The sequence below is a fragment of the Cebus imitator genome, unplaced genomic scaffold (assembly GCF_001604975.1).
Source record: "Cebus imitator isolate Cc_AM_T3 unplaced genomic scaffold, Cebus_imitator-1.0 Scaffold92, whole genome shotgun sequence".
Taxonomy (NCBI): Eukaryota; Metazoa; Chordata; class Mammalia; order Primates; family Cebidae; genus Cebus; species Cebus imitator.
In genome coordinates, this window is record NW_016107407.1 from 8,190,666 (window position 1) to 8,206,933 (window position 16,268).

A 16,268-nucleotide genomic window follows, 5' to 3' on the forward strand; every position below is an offset into this window, starting at 1 on the left:
GTAGATTCTGGATATTAACCCTTTGTTAAATGGGTAGATTGCAAAAATTTTTTCCTATTATGTTGGTTGCCAGTTCACTCTATTGATAGTTTGTTTTGCTGTGCAGAAGCTCTTAAGTTTAATTAGATCCCATTTGTCTATTTTGGCTTTTGTTGCCATTGTTTTTGGTGTTTTAGCCATGAAGCCCTTGCCCATGCCTGTGTCCTGAATGGTATTGCCTAGGTGGTATTCTCGAGTTTTTATGGTGTTAGTTCTTTTGTTTAAATCTTTAATACACCTAGAGTTAATTTTTGTATAAGGTGTGAGGAAGGGATCCAGTTTCAGCTTTCTGCTTATGGCTAGCCAGTTTTCCCAACACCATTTATTAAATAGGGAATCCTTTCCCCATTGCTTGTTTTTGTCAGGTTTTTCAAAGATCAGATGATTGTAGTTGTGTGACGTTCTTTCTGAGGCCCCTGTTGTGTTCCGTTGGTCTATATCTCTGTTTTGGTACAGTATCATGCTGTTTTGATTACAGTAGCCTTGTAATATAGTTTGAAGTCAGGTAGCATGATGCCTCCAGCTTTGTTTTTTTTGTTGTTGTTTTTGTTTTTTTGCTTAGGATTGTCTTGGCTATGTGGGCTCTTTTTTGGTTCCATATGAAGTTTAAGGTGGTTTTTCTAATTCTGTGAAGAAAGTCATTGGTAGTTTGATGGGGGTAGCATTGAATCTATAAATTACTTTGGGCAGTATGGCCATTTTCACAATATTGATTCTTCCTAACCATGAGCATGGAGTATTTTTCTATCTGTTTGTGTCTTCTCTTATTTCCTTGATCAGTGGTTTGTAGTTCTCCTTGAAGAGGTCCTCCACACCCCTTGTTAGTTGTATTCCTAGGTATTTTATTCTCTTTGTAATAATTTTGAATGGGAGTTCACTCATGATTTGGCTCTGTTTGTCTGTTACTGGTGTATAGGAAGGCTTGCAATTTTTGCACATTGATTTTGTATCCTGAGACTTTGCTGAAGTTGCTTATCAGCTTAAGGAGACCTGGGGCTGAGACGATAGGGTTTTCTAAATATGCAATTAGGTCATCTGCAAACAGGGACCATTTGATGTCCTCTCTTCCGATTCAAATACCCTTTCTTTCTCTTGCCTGATAGCCCTAGCCAGAACTTCCAATACTATGCTGAATAGCAGTGGTGAGAGACGGCATCCTTGTCTTGTGCCAGTTTTCAAAGGAAATGCTTCCAGTTTTTGCCCATTCAGCATGCTATTGGCTGTGGATTTGTCATAAATAGCTCTTATTAGTTTGAGATACAATCCATTGATACCTAGTTTATTGAGAATTTTTAGGATAAAGGTTGTTGAGTTTTGTTGAAGGCCTTCTCTGCATCTATTGAGATTATCATCTGGTTTTTGTCTTTGGTTCTGTTTATGTGATGGATTACGTTTATAGATTTTCAGATCTTGAACCAGCCTTACATCCCTGAGGTGAAGCCAACTTGATCATGATGTATAAGCTTTTTGATATGCTGTTGGATTTGGTTTGCCAGTATTTTATTGAAGATTCTTGCATCAATGTTCATCACAGATATTGGCCTGAAATCTTTTTAAATTGTGTCTCTGCCAGGTTTTGGTATCAGGATGATGTTGGTCTCATAATATGAGTTAGGGAGGATTCCCTCTTTTTGTATTGTTTGGGACAGTTTCAGAAGGAATGGTACCAGCTCCTCTTTGTACCTCTGGTAGAATTTGGCTGTGAGCCCAAATGGTCCTAGAGTTTTTTTGGTTGGTAGGCTATTAATTGCTGCCTCAACTTCAGACCTTGTTATTGGTCTATTCAGGAATTCAACTTATTCCTGGTTTAGTCTTGAGAGGGTGCACGTGACCAGGAATTTATCCATTTCTTCTAGATTTACTGGTTTATATGTATAGAGGTGTTTGTAGTAATCTTTGATGGTAGTTTGTATTTCTGTGGGATTGGTGGTGATATCCTCTTTATCATTTTTTATTGTATCTATTTGAATATTCTCTCTTTTCTTTTTTATTAGTCTGGCCAGCAGTCTATTTGATATTTTCTTTCAAAAAACCAGCTCCTGGATTTATTGATTTTTTTTGAAGGTTTTTTTGTGTCTCTATCTCCTTCAGTTCTGCTTTGATCTTAGTTACTTCTTGCCTTCTGCTAGCTTTTGAATTTGTTTGATCTTGCTTCTCTACTACTTTTAATCATGGCGTTAGGGTATTGATTTTATATCTTTCCTCACTTCTCTGGTGGGCATTTAGTGCTATAAGTTTCCCTCTAGACACTACTTTAAATGTGTCTCAGAGATTGTGGTATATTGTGCCTTTGTTCTCACTGTTTTAGAAGAACATCTTTATTTCTGCCTTCATTTCATTATTCAGTAGTCATTCAGGATCAGGTTGTTTAGTTTCCTTGTAGTTGTATGGTTTTGAGTGAGTTTCTTAATCCTGAGTTCTATTGAGTGCCCTGTGGTCTGAGAGACTGGTTGTTATGTTTTACATTCTTTTGCATTTGGTGAGGAGTGTTTTACTTCCAATTATGTGGTCAATTTTAGAATAAGTGTGATGTGGTGCTGAGAAGAATGTATATTCTACGGTTTTAGGGTGGAGAGTGCTGTAGATGTCTGTTGGGTCTGGTTGGTCCAGATCTGACATTTTAATATCTATAGAATTTGTAGTCATTGTTACCTCTCATTCCTTATATTGGTCATTTGTGGGTTTTTTTATTTTGAGCCATCTGGCTGTTGAACTACAGATTTACTAAATTTTCCCAGGGAACTAGCTTTAGGTTTAATTTTTCTCTTTTCTACTTTGATATTTATGTTTTCTTATTTGGGGTTTAATTTACTCTTATTTCTCTAGTTTTTTAAGAATGTCATGATACATTTAATTTAATCTAGTCATATTTGCATATGAAGAAAATTTTACGAATTCAGTTGTGAATAATGTTTTACTTGGAGCATACAAAACAATGGATTCTCAGCCCAAAAGCTCCTTCAGCTGATAACCAATTTGAGCAATGTTTCAGGATACAAAATCAACTTACAAAAATTACCAGAATTCCTGTAAACAACAGCCAAGCCAAGAGCCAAATCAGGGATGCAATCCCTTTTACAATTATCACAAAAAGAATAAAATACCTAGGAATATAGCTAACCAGAAAGGTAAAAGATCTCTACAAGGAGAATTACAAAACACTGCAAAGAAATCAGAAATGACACAAACAAATGAAAAAGCATCCTATGCTCATGGATTGAAAGGATAAATATCATTCAGATGGCCATACTGTGTGAAGCAATTTAGAGATTCAATGCTATTCCTATCAAACTACCAAAAACATTCTTCACAGAACTAGAAAAAACTATTTTAAAATTCATATAGAACCAGAAAAGAACCCAAATAGCCAAGACAGTCCTAAGGAAAAAAAAAAGCTGGAGGTATCACTCTACCCAACTTCAAACTATACCACAGGGCTACAGTAACCGAAAAAACATGGTACTGGTATAAAAAGTAGACACATAGACCAATGGAACAGAATAGAGAGCCCAGAAACAAGGCTGCACACATACAACCATCTGATTTATGACAAAGCTGACAAAAACAAACAATGGGAAAGGACTGTCTTCAATAAATGGTGTTGGGATAACTGGCTAGCCATATGCAGAAGATTGAAACTAGCCCCCTTTCTTATACTGTATACAAAAATCAACTAAAGAGCGATAAAAGACTTAAGTGTAAAACTCAAAACTATAAAAACCCTGGAAGACCACCTAGGCAATATAATTTTTAACATAGGAACTGGCAAAGATTTCATGACAAAAATGGCAAAAGTAATCGCAACAAAAGCAAAAATTGATGAGTGGGATCTAATTAACATAAGAGCTTCTGCACAGCAAACTATCAACAGAATAAACAGACAACCTACAGAATGGGAGAAAATATTTGTAAACGATGCGTTTAATATCCAGCATCCATAAGGAATGGATTTACAAGAAAAAAACAACCTCATTAAAAAGTGGACAAAGGACATCAACCGATACTTTTCAAAAGAAGACATACATGTGGCCAACAAGCATGTGGAAAAGCTCAATATCACTGATTATTGGAGAAATGCAAATCAAAACCACAGTGAGATATCTCACACCACTCAGAGTGGCTATTATCAAGAAGTTAAAAAATAGCTGATGCTGGTGAAGTTGCAGAAAAAAAAAAAAGGAATGTGTATACACTGTTGGTGGGAATGTAAATTAGTTCAATCATTGTGGAAAGCAGCGTGGCAATTCTTCAAGGAGCTAAAAACAGAACTACCATTTAACCTAGCACTTTCATTACTGTGTATATACCCAAAGAAATATGAATCATCACATAAAGACATAATCACACAAATGTTCATTGCAGCACTATTCACAGTGGTAAAGACATCAAATTAACCTAAATGCCCATCAGTGGTAGACTGGATAAAGAAAATATGGTACATATATGCCATGGAATACTACACAGCCATAAAAAATGTGACCATGTCCTTTTTAGGAAGAAAACCAAATAGCACGTTTCCACTTATAAATGGGAGCTAAATGATGAGAACACATGGACACAAAGGGGAACAATAGACCATGGGGCCTACTTGGGGGTGGAGGATGGGAGGAGGGAGAAGATCAGAAAAAAATAACTATTGGGTATAGGCTTACTACCTGAATGATGAAATCATCTGTACAACAAACCCCTGTGACATGTGTTTAGCTATATAACAAACCTTCACATGTACCCATGAACACAAAATAAATTATTTTATTTTTGGTAGAGATGGGGTTTCGCCATGTTGGCTGGGCTAGTTTCGAACTCCTGGCCTCAAGTGATCTGCCTGTCTCAGCCTCTATTTTTTTGTCCGTAAGATTTCATGCTGCAAATTTCTTTATGAGCATTGCATAAACTGTATTCCGCAGATTTTAATGTATGATGTTTTTATTCAATATATGAGGAGTTGCTGTAGATCTTTTACTTATTTCTAGTTCAATTCCAATGTATTAAGATACTTTATATGATTTTAGTTACTTTAAGCTTGTTAATTTTCATTTTATGGTCCAGAATATGGTCTATTTTGGTGAATTTTTTTTTGTACATTTGAGGAGACTGTGTATTCTGGTGTTATTGAATGGTGTGTCTTTTAAATGTCAGTTAAGTCAAGTTGTCTGATTGTGTTGCTCAGGTCTTCTATATCATTACCGATGTTTTGTCTGCTCATTTATTGAATGCTGAGAGAGTTTTGAAGTCTACCAATTATGGATTTATCTACTTTTCCTTTTAGCTCTATGTTTCCTTCATATATTATGAAGCTCTGTTGTTTGGTGAATACACATTTACAATTGTGTGCTGATTGATTTCTTATTAGTATGTGTGCCCCTCTTTGTCTCTGTCAATATTATTTGCTTTGGAGTCTATATTGTCTGATTTTAACATGGCCATTCCTGCTTTCTTTTGATTGTTGTTTGCATGAACTGTTCTTCTCTAGCCTTTTACTTCTGATGTATTTGTATCTTTATATGTAAAACAGTTTCTTTAGGCCACAAATAGGTCTCCTTTTTCATCCAGTTTGATGATTTTTCATTTAATTGATGTGTGTAAACCATTTTTACTTGCTGTAACTACTAATAAGTTAAATTTAAATTTACTATCTTGCTACTTGTTTTCTATTTGTTTCATCTGCTCTTTGTGGTGTTTACCTTTCTCTGCCCCTGTTGAATTGAGCTTTTAAAAATGATTCCATTTTATTTATGCTATTATTTTACTAGCTACTTTTCTTATTAAAAGTTTCTTAGCTGCCCTCCAGCTTATGATATATATCTCAAATTTATCATGTCTCCTTTAAGTAAGATTGTAAAATTCACAAATAGTTTAAGAAACTTACAACAATATACCTTGAATATCCTTCCCTGTTCTTTGTGTTATTGTCACACATTTTATTTCTACATGTCATAAAGCCCTCAAAACTTTCTTACTATTTTTGCTTTAGATAATTATATTTTAGAATGATTAAAAATAACACACAAAGTTTTTGTATGTTTATTTTTACCACTTCTGTAGCTTTTAATTTTTTTTGCATAGATCCGTGTTTCTGTCTGACATGATATTACTTCTGATGAATAATTTTATTTAACATTTCTATCACAGGTCTCCTGGCAGTGAATTCTCTGTTTTTGTTCATCTGTGAAGGTTTTTATTTTTGAAAGATTTTTGTTTTACTATTAGTATAGAATTTTGGGTTGACATGGTTTTTTTGTTTTTCCTTTTTAGTTCTTTAAAGATATTACTTTCTATTTTTCTGGTTTGCAGTGTTTCTGATGAGAGTTCTCTTAAAATTCTTATGCTCATTCCTCTGTATTTAATATGTCTGTCATACTTGTCTACCTTCAAGATGTTCCCTTTATCTTTAGTGGAAGCAATTTAAATATGATGAGTTTCAGTCAACAGAGGGTTTTAGTTTAATTTTTTTTGGTGGTGGTAAGGTACGAGCAGGTCCAGCCCTGCTGTTTTATCTGTCTGTGCTGCAGCAGAGGTGTGAGTTTAGAAACATCACATTACTGTCTACCTAACTCCAAAAGAGGCCTTAGTCTTGACATTGCCCTTATTTAGCTGTTACTAAGCACCACAAGTTAGATGCCTCTGAGACTTCCTTTCCTGCATTTACCACCAGCATTAATCTTCAGAGAACCCTAGATAATTCAGATATCATTAAAAATTATTCTCATTTTATAAATAAAGGGGATTAGCTTCAATGAAGAACAGCAAAAGGAAAAGGATCCACTTGGCGAAGCCCCAAAGAAGGAAGAAGCAGCTGCCCTCCGCAAAGACATTTCTGGGTCAGACAAGAGGTCACTGGAGAAGAACCAAATTAATTTCGGGAGGAATCAAATGACCAAGAGATTAGAACCAAGCTTAAACTGGAAGACCACTGTTAGTTACAAACAGTATGTAGACAATTTCATTTGTTTTCAGATGCATCTTTCGTAACCATATTCCCCTAATATTTTACTTAACTTTGTTTTGTTTTATGTATATATGTATGTATTTTGAGAGGCAGTCTTGCTCTGTCGCCCAGGCTGGAGTGCAGTGGTACATCTTGGCTCACTGCAACCTCTGCCTCCCAGATTCAACTGATTTTCCTGCCTTGGCCTCCCGAGGAGCTGGAATTACAGGCACATGCCACCATGCCTGGCTAACTTTTTATTTTTATTTTTTATTTTTAGTAGAGACAGGGTTATACCATGTTGGCCAGATTGGTCTCAAACTCCTAACCTCAAGTGATCTGCCTGCCTTGACTTCCCAGGCATGAGCCACTGCGTCTGGCCAGAACTTTTTTTATAATAGAAAAATACAGGGTAGATATTTACATGTCCCTCTAAGGCACAAGTTGATTCCTTTCTGCTCCTCTTTGTATTCTAAGCAGAAAGATTTGGTAGAGTTTGTATGTGGAGCACCGTGGAGGGAAGGGAAGAACACAGTTCACTTTCTTATAGTTGGTGAGTCAGGACAAATAATATGCAGAAAAGATGATACAACACATGGAGAAGTCACAGGGGAAATGTAAAAACCATGGCAGAGACCTGATTAAGTAAGCACTGGGAAAATGTGGAATGAGGAAAATTATATGGAGTTAATCAGGGAAACTGTCATAGAGACAATGTCTTCTCTTTTAACAGAATTTTAATATTCTAAAAAGGCTAGAGTCTAAAAAATATGAATGGGTCTATATAAAGTAGACACTGGCTTGATGAATGTATGAAATATACTAAACAAGTACCATTTAGGGCCCTCTATAAATAGGTGTCAAAGCAAAAATTGAGGGCCAATGCTACTTAAATGCTGGGGCAGTCCAAAACACCTAGAGCACTATTTATTTACATATGTATGCATTCATTTGTTTTTGAGACAGAGTCTCACTATCACCCAGGCTGGAGAGCAGTGGCACAAACTCAGCTCACTGCAACCTCCCCCTCCCGAGTTCAAGTGATTCTCCTTGCCTCAGCCTCCTGAGTAGCTTGGATTTACAGGTGTGTGCCACCCCACCCGGATAATTTTTGTATTTTTAGTAGAGATGGGGTTTTGTCATGTTAGCCAGGTTAGTCTCCAACTCCTGAGCTCAAATAATCCAGCCACCTTGCCCTCCCAAAGTGCTGGGATTACAGGTATGAGCCACTGCATCCAGCCCACTTAAAAAAATTTAACAACAATGAGTTTACAAGTCATAGCCTGTAAGTGATGTTCTATGTTGCCCCATTTTTGGGTTAAGAACTGGCTCCTGGTTGATCACACAGGGACCTTCTCTTGCAGGGATTCTGAGAACCACAGGGCAATTGTGTTTTGGAAGCAAACCCAGAGCACTGTTTGAAGAAAGGAGTCCTGTGAAGAGGGGAGACACTCTGGTTCCTCTGATTGATTCTCATCAATTTTGGGGCATTTGACTTTTGTGGCTCTGTTTGAAAGAGTCAATGTGCAAATGAAAAATGTATGGGCAACTCTGTTCACTGAGAAGCGAGTTTTAAGCTACTGCTTTTTCCATATGCTTGCTCTTTCAACTATGAGATTCCTTAGCAGGTGTTTGAGGGAGAACACAGAATGTGCCAAGGACTATGCAAAGCCTGAGAATACCCAGAAAACCAGGCGCAGGCCCTGTTGCAATATTGGTTGGGAAGATAAGAAAACAGACAACTAGAATTGAGGGCGATACGTACTTAGAATAGAAGGCATCGGGTGAAGGATTCACACCAACAGTGGCAGCCTGTGAAGACCTGTTCCTTGGTGCTGGGCAGAATGTTTCTTCAATATGTAAAACATAGGTCTGTGCTGAAAGAGTGAAAGAGACAGCTCCAAGTGTCAGAATGAGGCTGGAACTCTGTCAGGAACACACGTCATTTGAGTGCATGGAAATAATGGACTATATATCTACATTGCCATCTTTTATTTTTTATTCATTGTAAAGCAATAAAGTTGATATATTAATATATATGTATATATATTTTTTAGGAGCAAAGGCTCAGTGAAAGAAATCCAAGAGGACAAACACACAGGAAAATTTGAAAAAACAAGACCATCTATTTCACTCGCAAGAACACAATTACTTCGGTATGTTTCTGGTCAACATGACAAATTCCCTAAAGCCACCTCACACAGTGAGTGGCTGGTGAGCATGCAAATGAATGGCATTCTTACTATCAGGGTCCCAAGGTATTTACATTGACAGTTACTAGGAGTGTTAGTAAAAATGACAACACCGGATTTCTTTAAATACTTTTACACGATATTCTTCTTATGCAGATTTACCCGAAATAAAGTGATTTACTAGTATTAGTGGACTCTGGGAAAAGAAATGTGTTTAATGCGAAGAGCAGCCAACTAAGCTTTAGGAACACTGGGCTCCTATTGATGATGTCTTGCCTCTGAACAGTCATGTCCTGGCAAAGTTATGTTATCTGTCTGAGCGTCCCTTTGCTAATCACAAATGACTGCTGATTTTGAAGTGGTCTACGTTATTGCTAGTGAAAACAATTAAATATGAGGGCAACTAGTAAACTTCTTACTTGATTTTCAGTTTGACAAAAGAAGTGACATGTCTGGAAGATAAGGATCAGCCACTTTTATGAGTTTCAGAGTGGCAGATATTAGCGCTTTTGTTACAATCTCATAAAAGTCATTGAGGCTGTGTCCCTTAGTCTTTATTTTCAGTTTTTTTCTCTCTAAGCTGTTCAGATTGAGTAAATTCTGTTGTTCTATCTTCAAGTTCATTTATTTTTTCTTCTGCCCTACGCTTCAACTAATTCCGTTCAGTGAGTTTTTAATTTCACTTATTATAATTTTTAGTTCCAAAATTTCCATTTGGTTTTTTTTTCTATCTTCTGTTTCTTTGCTGAGACTTTCTATTTTTTTCATTTGTTTCAAGCATGTTTATATTGCTTATTGAAATATTTTTATGATGGTGGCTGTCATTTTTGTCAGATAATTCATATATCTTCATCTCCTTGATATTGGCATTTTTCAATTGTCTGTTCTCAGTCAAGATGAGGTCTTCCCCATTCTTGGTATGACAAATAATTTTCAGTTGAAATGTAGACATTTTGGTTATTATGAGACTCTGGATCTTGTTTAAATCTTTTATTTATTTATTTATTTATTTATTTGAGAAAGAGTCTTGGTCTGTCACCTAGGCTGGAGTGCTGTGGTAAAATCTTGGCTCACAGCAACCACCGCCTCCTGGGTTCAAGTAATTCTCCTGCCTCAGCCTCCTGAGTTGCTGGGATTACAGGCATGCGCTACCACAGCTGGCTAATTTTTGTATTTTTAGTAGATATAGGGTTTTGCCATGCCGGCCGGGCTGGTCTTGAACACATGACCTAATGTAATCCACTGCCTCAGCCTTCCAATGTGCTGATATTACAGATGTGAGCCACTGTACCTGGCCTAAATCTTATATTTTAGAAAACCTTCTCTGCCACTATATTTGCAGGTTGAGGTGTGTGCTGCTTCCCTAGGCTGGTGAGGAATGGAAATAGCAGGTTTTCCCATAGGCCTTCATTGACACCTAAGGGGACAGGCAAGGGGGTCTCATTGTTTCTGGAGGGTAGTGGGAGTTCATGCTCCACCTATGACTCTGCTGATACCAGCCTGACAGTGTGACAGGGAGTCCTCGGTTACTTTGTCAGTGGGCTCTACTGACATCACAGTTCGGGGGAGTGGCTTCATTTTTGCTGAGAGGCAGTGAGTATCTGACTCTCTGTCAGGCCTTCTCTGATGCCACCCCAGCAGGTGGGTTGCAGTGCTTTCTTACAGTCTGATAAAGATAGACCCTGAGGCTCTTCACTTGGCCTTTGCTGTAAGAGGTAGAGTTGAGCCACGCTGTTTTCTGCAGTGTTGACTGAAATAGATCATGTGTTATCTAAACATTTTCTGTCTTACTAGGCTTTCCTTTTCTGGCCCTTTGAATTAGAGCGTGACTTTCTTAGGTCCTGTTTTTTGTCTGCACCCACTGGAGTTTCTGCTTTGCTGGCTTTTCCAGTGCCCAGTCTAGGATGAATGAGACAAAAATAAAACCCAGGCAATGCGCTGCTGTGTTGATCCACAGGTCTTTAGGTCCCTAGGTAGTCCTCTTTTTTTCCCCTCTATCTTTCAGATTCACCTTATGTTTGTTTTATATACAGTATCCAAATTTTTAGCTGTACTTGGTGGGAGAAATAAAGAAAAGCGTATCTACTTCATCTTTCCTGATATAGATATTGAGCCAAAGTATTTCAAATTTTAGCGAGTTAGAGAACTTCAAGGTAATAGGTTAAGGTAAAGTTGTAATGTATCCAAACAACAACTATTATTCAATGATAAAAATGAAAAGTCCTCTGTGTCTAATCTTGCCTAAGTAGATAGAATGCTGTGGTAGAGAAGTGTGTCTTAAAGTGGAATTTGTAGATCAATTCAACATTGGCGTTTGCTTCTTTTTACCTCCCGAATATGCAGTTGCTATGGGATAGGATAGGAAGGAATCATGTCAAATAGGAAAAGCATTTTAAAGTTAGCTATCGAAGGATTCATCGACTGGAAAGAAAAGCTTTTCTTTGGGGTGCTGCTTTTTAAAATGGGGTTGTGGAGTGATTGGGTAGACATATTTCATTCTGCCCTCAAGTCCAGGAGCTTATTAGGCTAAGAGAAAGTAAATTTAGGCTTTCCCCAAAGAATTTAGACTTATTCTAGTATATGCTTCAATCTGGAATCTTTAAGTTAAATTTAAACCACTTCTTGAATAGACCTGATCTACTGGAAACTTCACTCAGGAGACTCATTAAATGGGAACAGATGCTTCAATTCAGGCTTTCCCTCTACCATGGTCCAGAGAGCACAATCATAGTATTTTACACGCAAATTGGCTTTTGGAAGTGCAAAAATTGGGGCTCTCTGTGCCAAAAAAACTGTAGGAAATAAAGAGAATCATGGAATCTTGCAAATTAATACAATTTAAAAATTGCCCATCTTCTTCCTGTGCTCCAAAATGAAATAGAGTAGAAAAGACTTTTACGGACGAGAACCCACTGGGAGTTGGAGAGAGGAGAAGAGAGAGAGAAACAAAAAAATGAGAATGAATTAGATATGAGCATGAGGCTTGAAAGGACTATTCCTTGCCCATGAGCTTAATGTTGAGTTAGAAGCTTCTAGAGCAATGAGGAATAAAGTATATTTTCTCTTAAGACTTTTTATAATTAGAGCACAATGATCACGATTCCACTAATTCTATTTTTGTAAATCAAAGTTAAACTTCTGCAGATGGCCCATTTTGAGCCTTCATTGGTCTCACTCCAGGTTTGCACTGTGTAGAGTGTCAGTAACCCTTTTATGGATTACCTGGGACCCAGATATGTTTTTAAAAGATTAATGGGAGCCCAGAATGAATACATGACTCCAGGGAGTGGCTGGTAGGGTCCTGGGCTTCCTTTTACCCATGGACACCACTCTAAATGCAAACCTGATTGAGTCCTGTCTCCTCCTAGACTCTCTACAATATCCCTGTCCTGCTCTACAATATCCCATCTGAATCATTCTTCCACTTTGCTCTCTCTTCTACATTTTTGACTTGGGCCTCCTCATACTACAAGGAAATGAATTTCCTTATGTCCTCACCCTCCTCTCTTGAACACGTGACCTCATGTGATCCAACCGCCTCAGCCTTCCAATATGCTGAGATTACAGATGTGAGCCACTGCACCTGGCCTAAATCTTATATTTTAGAAAACCTTCTCGGCCACTATATTTGCAGGTTGAGGTGTGTGCTGCTTCCCTAGGCTGGTGAGGAATAGAACTAGCAGGTTTCCCCATAGGCCTTCATTGACACCTAAGGGGACAGGCAAGGGGGTCCTCATTGTTTCTGGAGGGTAGTGGGAGTTCATGCTCCACCTGTGACTCTGCTGATACCAGCCTGACAGTGTGACAGGGTCACACTGAAGCCTCCACTCTCTCCTTTCTTGCATGAAACTTTTCCATGACAGCAGCGATTCTCCTTCAGGTCTTCTTTTCCCAAGGTCCTGTATAACCACAGAGACAGAAATCTCCTCTTTATCGCTTCAAACTACCTTACTCTTCAGATTAGACCTCCTTTCCCATGAGGCTGATGTAAGCCTCTGTCTTTGCTGTTTTCCACGGATCCATGATCACTGATGATGTTAACATTGACTTGCTATCGCTTTCATCCTACATCCACTTCATCATCTTGAAAAACCTGAAACCCCAAGAGGAAGACCAGTACCAAATCTTGGCCTTTGCACTCCCTGGTTTCAGTCTCACTGACTGTTGCCTCCTCTCCATCAACCTGCCTCTATTGCCACTTCCTGGAATTATCACCAGAAGTACCCTCCTTTCATAAACCTAACCTAGACTGAATTCATTTGTTCATTCATTTATCCACACATGCTTTAATCTATTGATTCTTCTAGCAAATATTTATTGAATGCCTTTCTTGTGCTAGGTGAGACAGGATAAAAGACAGAAATGGTCCTTGCCTTTATGGAACTTACTAATACAATACAAGAAAACACAGAAATAAACATTTTCTGATAGTTACCAAAGTGGACAAGGTGCTAAACTGCAAAATAATGGGAACTTAGATAATTACTCATAGACCACAGATTTGATCCTGTCATTGCTGAAGATCAAGGTGCAGGCAAAAACCTAACAAGTTATTTAATTGATGGGGCCCCTAAGATTAAAACAGATCAGATCTTCAAAAGCAAAACCACAGCTTGGAGTTTGAGAAAGATACTGAAACACAGCATTCTTCAGCAGCATTCCCTTGATACCTGGTAACCAACAGGCCCTCCATGGACATTTGTTGAATGAATATGCATGATAATACAGGACTATCTAACATGTATTTCATGCTCTCTCTATGTCAGGCACTGTTATAAGCTCTTTACATGCTAATTGCTGTTATCATCCCCAATTTTCAGGTGAGGAAACTGAAGCACATGTACACCAACTCCTGTAGGAACCAAGGTGAACAGCTTCCATTACAACTATTTGTTTTAACACAGCCACTTTACTAACCATGGAGTTTTGTTCATGGTTATTGTTATTATTATTATTGAGACAGAGTCTTGCCCTGTCACCCAGGCTGCAGTGTGGTGGCACAATCTTGCCTCACTGCAACCTCTGCCTCCCAGGTTCAAGTGATTCTCCTATCTCAGACTCCTGAGTAACTGGGACAAGAGGTGTGTGCCACCACACACAGCTAATTTTTGTATTTTTAGTAGAGACAGGGTTTCAACATGTTGGCCGTGCTGGACTCGAACTCCCGACTTCAAACAGTCCACTCATTGGCCTCCCAAAGCTGAGATTACAGGCGTGAGTCACAACACCTGGCCCAAATTATTTTTTAACTCATTGTCTCTATAATGAGAGTAATAACAACCTAATGGATTGTTGAAAGACTTAAAAGGAGACATTTTATCCATAGTCTGTTGTCCTGAATTCTTGTGACCAAATTCATGGGATTCTGAAAAACTCACTTTAAAAAAGGGTAATGAAATTCATATAATGTATATTACATAATAACCTCTATTGAGCTGTGAGCCAATACCCTACAATCAAAAACATGAGCATTTCTGTAGTGAAACATGAATATTCGCAATGAATGAGAGCAATAAAGGCCATAAATAGCCTAGTATCAATTCATATAAGGCCTCAGCAACAAGTTAAGTCCAGTGGGGGGAAAAATCAGTTTTCAGAGCTTTTTGGATTTCAGAATTAGAGGAAAAGTATTGTGGACTTATGTGTTCTGTAGTGGTCACTGACCTCGTGACTTTGATATTTAAGGACACCTTAATATGTGATTGGCAAGAGTCACATTTTAAGTAATTTTGGATCCTTCAAAATGAATGACTTTTTTTTCTTTTCTCTTAATTTCTCTGAGGTCTCCTTGCTTGTAGAATGGGGATAATAGAGCCTGCCTTGTGAGGTGATTGTGAGGTTTAGAAATAATGAGTGCCTGGGACAAAAATCGACATTTAGAACGGGTGGCTGCTGTTGGTATTATTTAATATTAAAATTAGCTAGAAGATTTAAAAGTTCGCTTCTGTCCTGTGAGATCAGGAACATGCGGGAAACAATATCAGGATAAACATCCTGGGATGTGAGCGATGGATGAGTAGTTCCTGAAGCATCGTTGTGGGTTTGGTGACCCAATGGCAATAACCTCGCATCCGGCAGTGGGAGGTGGAGACGGGCTGGTGTTATGAGTGTGCATGAGAGACCTCTGCGGGACATAGGGTGTATATTGGATTACAGAAGGCTCTTATAATACTGTTGTCCGTGCATCAGACCATAGAATATAATGTTCTGTGGCACTTAACACTTTGCATGCTAATGCCTCTCAGAGTCGGTGGTTAACTCTTTGGTCCTGAACCTGATTATGTTCATGTCATTGCTGTTCTTTGGCACCTTGCGCTTTCCAAGTGCTTCAGTGTAGGCATTCTGGAAAGATGTGCTGAATATTGACTCTCTTTGGTAACAGAGACTCTTTCACTTGAGGGCCTTTTGAACTGTCCAGTTGAACTTTCTGGAATAATAGAAATAGTATCTGAGCTGTCCAGTGTGGTGACCACGAGGCACATGGGGCCATGAGCACTTGAAATGTGGCTAGTGTGCTTGGAGAACTGAATTTTAAAATTTTCTTTAATTTTACTTAAATAAGTAAGTTGAAATACCTGTAAATATAGATGACCACATGTAATGAGTGAGGGTCTTACTGAAAAGCACAGCCTCAAGACATTTACTGAATTCCCTTGTTTATTTCTCACTGTTTTCTTTATTATGATTATTGTACCCAGAGCAATTGCACCTGCGATAGAGATGGGTTTATTCATTTCACGCATTTCCTTTTTATTTTACTTTCTTTGAGACAAGGTCTTGCTCTGTCTCCCACACTGGAGTGCGGTGGTGTGATAATGCAATAATGGTTTACTGCAGCTCAAGCTCCTGGGCTTAAGTGATCTTCCTGCCTCAGCCTCCTGAGTAGCTGGGATTACAGGCATGCACCACCATGTCTGGCTAGTTAAAAAAATATATATATTTTTGTAGAGACAGAGTCTTACTATGTTGTCCAGGCTGGTGTTGAACTCTTGGCCTCAAGTGTTCCTACCTCAGCCTCCCAAAGTACTGGGATTATAGGCATGAGCCACTGCACCTGGCCTCATGCAGGTCTTAATAGAGATCTACTAGAACTCAGAAGGTGTTGGTAT

At 38.3% G+C, this 16,268-nt stretch overlaps 1 protein-coding gene across 1 annotated transcript in view; it reads left to right on the top strand.

Moving 5' to 3' along the window:
* ODAD2 (outer dynein arm docking complex subunit 2) overlaps positions 1 to 16,268 on the top strand; it is a 149,987-nt gene that overhangs the window by 22,528 nt on the left and 111,191 nt on the right. The window contains exons 8-9 of the mRNA XM_017535468.2: positions 6,763 to 6,968; positions 9,025 to 9,123. Coding sequence (XP_017390957.1) covers positions 6,763 to 6,968; positions 9,025 to 9,123 — 305 coding nt within the window. The remainder of the gene's footprint in view (positions 1 to 6,762; positions 6,969 to 9,024; positions 9,124 to 16,268) is intronic.